Source organism: Electrophorus electricus, chromosome 22, assembly GCF_013358815.1.
Source record: "Electrophorus electricus isolate fEleEle1 chromosome 22, fEleEle1.pri, whole genome shotgun sequence".
NCBI classification, from domain to species: domain Eukaryota; kingdom Metazoa; phylum Chordata; class Actinopteri; order Gymnotiformes; family Gymnotidae; genus Electrophorus; species Electrophorus electricus.
This window is the reverse complement of record NC_049556.1, coordinates 12,263,854-12,268,853: the sequence shown is the minus strand read 5'-3', so window position 1 is coordinate 12,268,853 and position 5,000 is coordinate 12,263,854. Positions and strand designations below refer to the sequence as shown.

Below are 5,000 nucleotides of genomic sequence, written 5' to 3'. Positions count from 1 at the left end.
GCCTCACAACTTGTTCTTTATCGTGTAATTCTGCACTTTCTCTATCTACCGAAAGTCTTAACTGGTTTCTCTTAACTGGTTTCTCTGCTACAGAAGGTACAAGTATACATTTTCCTTTCACATTTCACCTTCATCTTTGCCCACTTAAGATCATCATTTATGCCAGATACACCCACAATTATTAGTTTATACCTCTGTTGTTATTTTATAATGTAAAATGTATCTTGTTTATTTGACTTTTAACTTGTAATGAGTAAATTCCCCTCAGGACTTATAAAGTGATCTATAGATATTTATCTGCTCTGTAAATATGATTATTTTAGATTATAATATTTTTAGATTATTTTCTTTTTTTCTTTGGTTTAAAGATCTGTGCATGCAGTAAATCTATTTTATATATATTTTATATTTATAAATATATTTTCCCTCTGTCTCTCTCTCTGTCTCGCTAACTGTCTCTCCCTGTCTCTCCAACTGTCTCTCCCTCTGTCTCTCCAACTGTCTCTCCCTCTGTCTCTCCAACTGTCTCTCCAACTGTCTCTCCAACTGTCTCTCCCTTTGTGTCCCTCTGTCTCTCCCTTTGTGTCCCTCTGTCTCTCCCTTTGTGTCCCTCTGTCTCTCCCTTTGTGTCCCTCTGTCTCTCCCTTTGTGTCCCTCTGTCTCTCCCTTTGTGTCCCTCTGTCTCTCCTTCTGTCTCTCTGTCTCTCTAACTATCTCTCTAACTGTCTCTCTAACTGTCTCTCTAACTGTCTCTCTCTTTTGCTTGCGCTTTCTCTCACCGTGAGTGAGCTCAGCTCCTGCCACGCCCCCTGATGGAATGAATTGACCTTGAGCTGGTTGTTGGAGAGGTACAGCTCCCTCAGCTTGGCCATGCCCACCAGCGCCATGTCCGGCACCTCCGCCACATGGCTGTCCGTTACCCGGAGCACTTGCAGGCTCTTGGGCAGGCCAAGCGGCAGTGCCCGCAGCCTGTTCCCTGACAGGTCCAGGTTCTCCAGTAGGCGGAGCTTGCGGAAGGCCTCGCGGTGGAGCTTGTCGGTGCTCAGGCGGTTGTAGCTCAGGTTCAGCTCCGTCACGGTGTAGAGCGTGACAAGGTCATCGCGGCCGATCTCGCCGATCAGGTTGTGTAGGAGCATGAGAGTCTTGGCGCGGCGGGGCAGGCCCCGGGGGACCCGCTCCAGCAGGTTGTTGTACATGTGCAGGGTGTGGAGGCGCTTCAGGCCACGGAACGCGTCCCGGTGGATGTTGCGTGCTCGCAAACGGTTGTTGTGTAGCAGCAGGTACTGCAGGTTGCGGACAGGCGTCAGGGCGTCGGCCGGGATGCGCCCGATAGAGTTCTTCTCCAGGTGGAGCAGGACCAGACCTCGGGGCAGCCCGCTGGGGACCTCTGTCAGGTTGTTGTTGGAGAGGTCCAGGTACTCCAGACTGGTCAGGCGACTGAGAGAGAGAGAGAGAGAGAGAGAGAGAGAGAGAGAAGGTCCACTTCCATGTAAACTACACACGAACTACGACCGAGATTGGAGGAGCAGATAAAAGCAGTGACACCAGAGAGGAAAAAGCGAGAAAGTGTCAGTAACTGATACAGGCATGGCGTGGGAAAATGAACTAAACTAGAAACTTAACAAAAAGTGAGAGAGAGAAAAAGAAAACGAGAAGAGGATAATGAGAGTCTTGGAGTGGTTATGTAAAGGATGAGAAGAGAAGAAAATACTGAGAGAGACAGCCAGCAGATAGTGAGATATAACTGGCTGGTGGAATGTGGTAGGTGTGGAGCTCGCACTGGAGAAGGAGAGAGAGAGCAGAATCATTTCAACTGATTAAACTGATTAAAAATCATCCAACCTGAAGGTGCTATTCTCCATGCCGTCATTGCTGAGAAGGTTGTTCTGTAGGTAAAGTTCCCTCAGCTGAGACAGGTTATCGAACGCACCTGCCGGAATCTTCTCCAGTTTATTATTCTGGATCACAGACATCAGAAAAACACCGAACTGGCAGTCAGTCACGTGACACACTGACCCATAAGCTCATGCTAGTTCATTCTTCTCATTGACACGTGCTCGCTAAACTGGAGAGGATTGGTGGTCTGTTCCACAGTCGATGAGAAGGTCGTCCTCATGACTGTAACTCTTTACACAGTAGTCATCTCCATTATCTTCCTGCTCCTCTGCTGTGATTTAGCAAAGACGTGTTTTCTTGCTTATTAACGATGTACCGACAGAAAAAGAAGTATGTGAACAGCCATACACCCAATTAAAAGAGAGGGACTGTGTGCAAAAAGTGTGGTAATTCCTGCAGTTAACCATAAAATCAAATGAGCATAAACTCTCAAAGCTGACAGCAGCCTGTGCCTTAAACTCATCAGTTCTGTTTATATCCATTGTGCTAAAACAATACAAAAATATAACAATATAATAGAAAAATATTTCACTGTCAGGGTATTCATTACTACTGTGTGTGCCATTTACATCCAGCTGTTTCATTAGTGATATCTTAGCTAAACTAATGTTTGTAGAAGCCTTAAGTGGTGAGCAAAGTAAGTTCTTCTGGTTTGTACTCATCCTTTTCCCAATACTCATATAGTGATTTTATGTGGCGCCTGCAGGTGCAATCCAGTGGACTAGCTGATCCACCTGACAAGCTATGGGTGTGAGGCTATCTTAGGCAACGTGCTAGCCTAACTGATCCAGTGGACTAGCTGATCCAGTGACTAGCTCTGGGTGTGAGGCTATCTTAGGCAACGTGCTAGCCTAACTGATCCAGTGGACTAGCTGATCCAGTGACTAGCTCTGGGTGTGAGCCCAGCGGATTACCTTTAAGTGCAGTCGGTAAAGTGCGGAGGGCAGCCCCTTGGGAACGAAACGCAGGAAGTTGCTGGACATTATGAGCACCTCCAGGTTGTCTGAGCCATTGAACATGCCTTCAGGCAAACCCGCGTCTGTCAGCTTGTTGTTATGAAGGTACACCGACCTGAATGAAGCACGAACAACAAATAAGGCACATCTAGATAGTGTGTGTGTGTGTGTGTGTGTGTGGCACATTCTACCTTAGTACACACACTAAATAGTGTGTATTAATAGTATAAGACATTTAACTATTGTTGGTATGCAAAGCAGGTGGTTTTCACATACTTGAGACCAGTCTTCTGACCAAAGGTGTGGGGGTAGATCCTGGTCAGCTGGTTAGCGGCAAAGTCAGCACTGACCAGCATCGGCGGGAGGCGTCTGGGTGCAGATGTGAGCTGCGCCGAAGGAAGATCATACAGAAGTAAATTAAAACAACCACTCAGACTTACGGGGTTGTAACAGCACACAGAAAGTCATTCTCAGTTAGCAAAACTTAGCACCTGATTAAGGGACAGAAGTGTAAATAAACAGTGAAAGGCTAACAGTAGGACTTTATGTTTGAATTCAACCATGTTTGAGTCCACATTAAAAGATAAACTGTATCTTTATGAATACAGATACACCGATCAAAAAGAAAATTAAAAACATGCAATCTTACAGTTTTTCAGTGATTCGTGTATATTATAATCACAGCTGTTATTTTAACGGCAGTTGAATCATAGATGATATTGTTCATGATAACACACAACCTTAAACATCATTACTTTCACTCAACAGTTCAGAAGTTGTTTTTTTTTTTTTTAAAGGATTATTTCAAAAGGTTGGCACTTTGTTTCATCAACAGATGTAGTTGGCATTAGCTTTAAAGTTAAACCGTCATTGTTGTTTCTAAGCAACCAGTGGTCATTATCGAATATAACAGCACAGGTCGGACATTTTTTAATCAGATTGTGTGACTGGAACTGTTCTATGTGAAAATGTTTCATTTTTGAGTCCTCCAGGGCGAACCTCTACACTCAGGAGCATCGCAGCAGGGTGCCACACTAAGACGAGGCCCTTACGCAGAGAACACAGGTGGAGCCCAGTTACAGGTCCCAGCCAGGGGAGACTGAATATCTCAAGCCTTCAGCTTAGACAAGAGCATGTTGTCAAGGCTGCTTGCTAAACTGAAGTCCAGTAGATTGACCTGCTCCATGGCTGAGTGCCTTGGGAACTGTGTGAACCTCTGCAGAGCTGTAGTCCTTCAGGCCTGCAGGTCTAGATGGAGGAACTTGGCTGCTCCAGGAAACCCTCTGGACTGTGCCAGAAGTGGGAACTTCAAGGCTCCAATTTCAGCCGCCTCTCTTCCCACACAGCTCCCGAGGCTGCGTAATCCTCCCTCTCTTCTCACAACCACTCTGGCAGAACCCAATGGGTTCAGACCCTCCAGTGTGCCTACAACCGGTGGGTGGAAGTGTGGATGGGTGGAGCAGGAGAGGCTGGGCCTAGTCGCTTCACAACCCCAGCCCTCTCCCTCATGGAGTCCCCGTCATGGGCAGTGGTGTAGGCAACACGTAGCTGGCACTTGGAAAATCCCCCACAATCCCTGTAAGATCTCTCTCTCTCTCTCTCTCTCTCTCTCTCTCTTTTTTTATGGTCAGCCAGGCCCAAATCTCACCAGAGCCAGCACCCTTCTACAAGCTGTGGGCTCGCCACATCTCACTAGCCATGCGGAGAGAGTGAGTGTGTCTGTGTGTGTCTGTGTGTGTCTGTGTGTGTCTGTGTGTTAAAACCGGTTGCCATCTTGCCCCCACCACAGTAGTATGTAGATGTGTCTGAAGGGAACTGGAATGAACCGGCTGAGGTGCTGAGTCATGCTGGCAGTTGTGCAGGGAAACAATGCTCCATGTCATGACCAACAAAAACATCAAACTCAATTTCCTATCAGTGAACTTGTAAGACAAATGTGGGAACGTATTCAGAGGTTTCGGACCCACTGGAAATGTCTGTTATGTCTGGGTACATACTCATAACCTGTCTGGATTTATAGGTTATGGCCTGGGACGTTCCTACTCCAAACAGTGCTTTTTTCGGTCTGCATTTTGGCCAAACTTCTATTGAACATTTTTGGATAGGTCGGATATTTCAGACATTGTTAAAATGTGAACAGGGAGACTC

General features: G+C 46.4%; 1 protein-coding gene across 1 annotated transcript in view; it reads right to left on the bottom strand.

The window, feature by feature from the left end:
- The window catches only part of podn (podocan), a 20,719-nt gene that overhangs the window by 6,902 nt on the left and 8,817 nt on the right, over positions 1–5,000 (bottom strand). Inside the window, exons 7-10 of the mRNA XM_035521533.1 lie at positions 3,129–3,238; positions 2,811–2,967; positions 1,843–1,958; positions 780–1,437 (exon numbers count right to left, since the gene is read on the bottom strand). Of these exons, the coding sequence (XP_035377426.1) occupies positions 780–1,437; positions 1,843–1,958; positions 2,811–2,967; positions 3,129–3,238 (1,041 nt within the window). The remainder of the gene's footprint in view (positions 1–779; positions 1,438–1,842; positions 1,959–2,810; positions 2,968–3,128; positions 3,239–5,000) is intronic.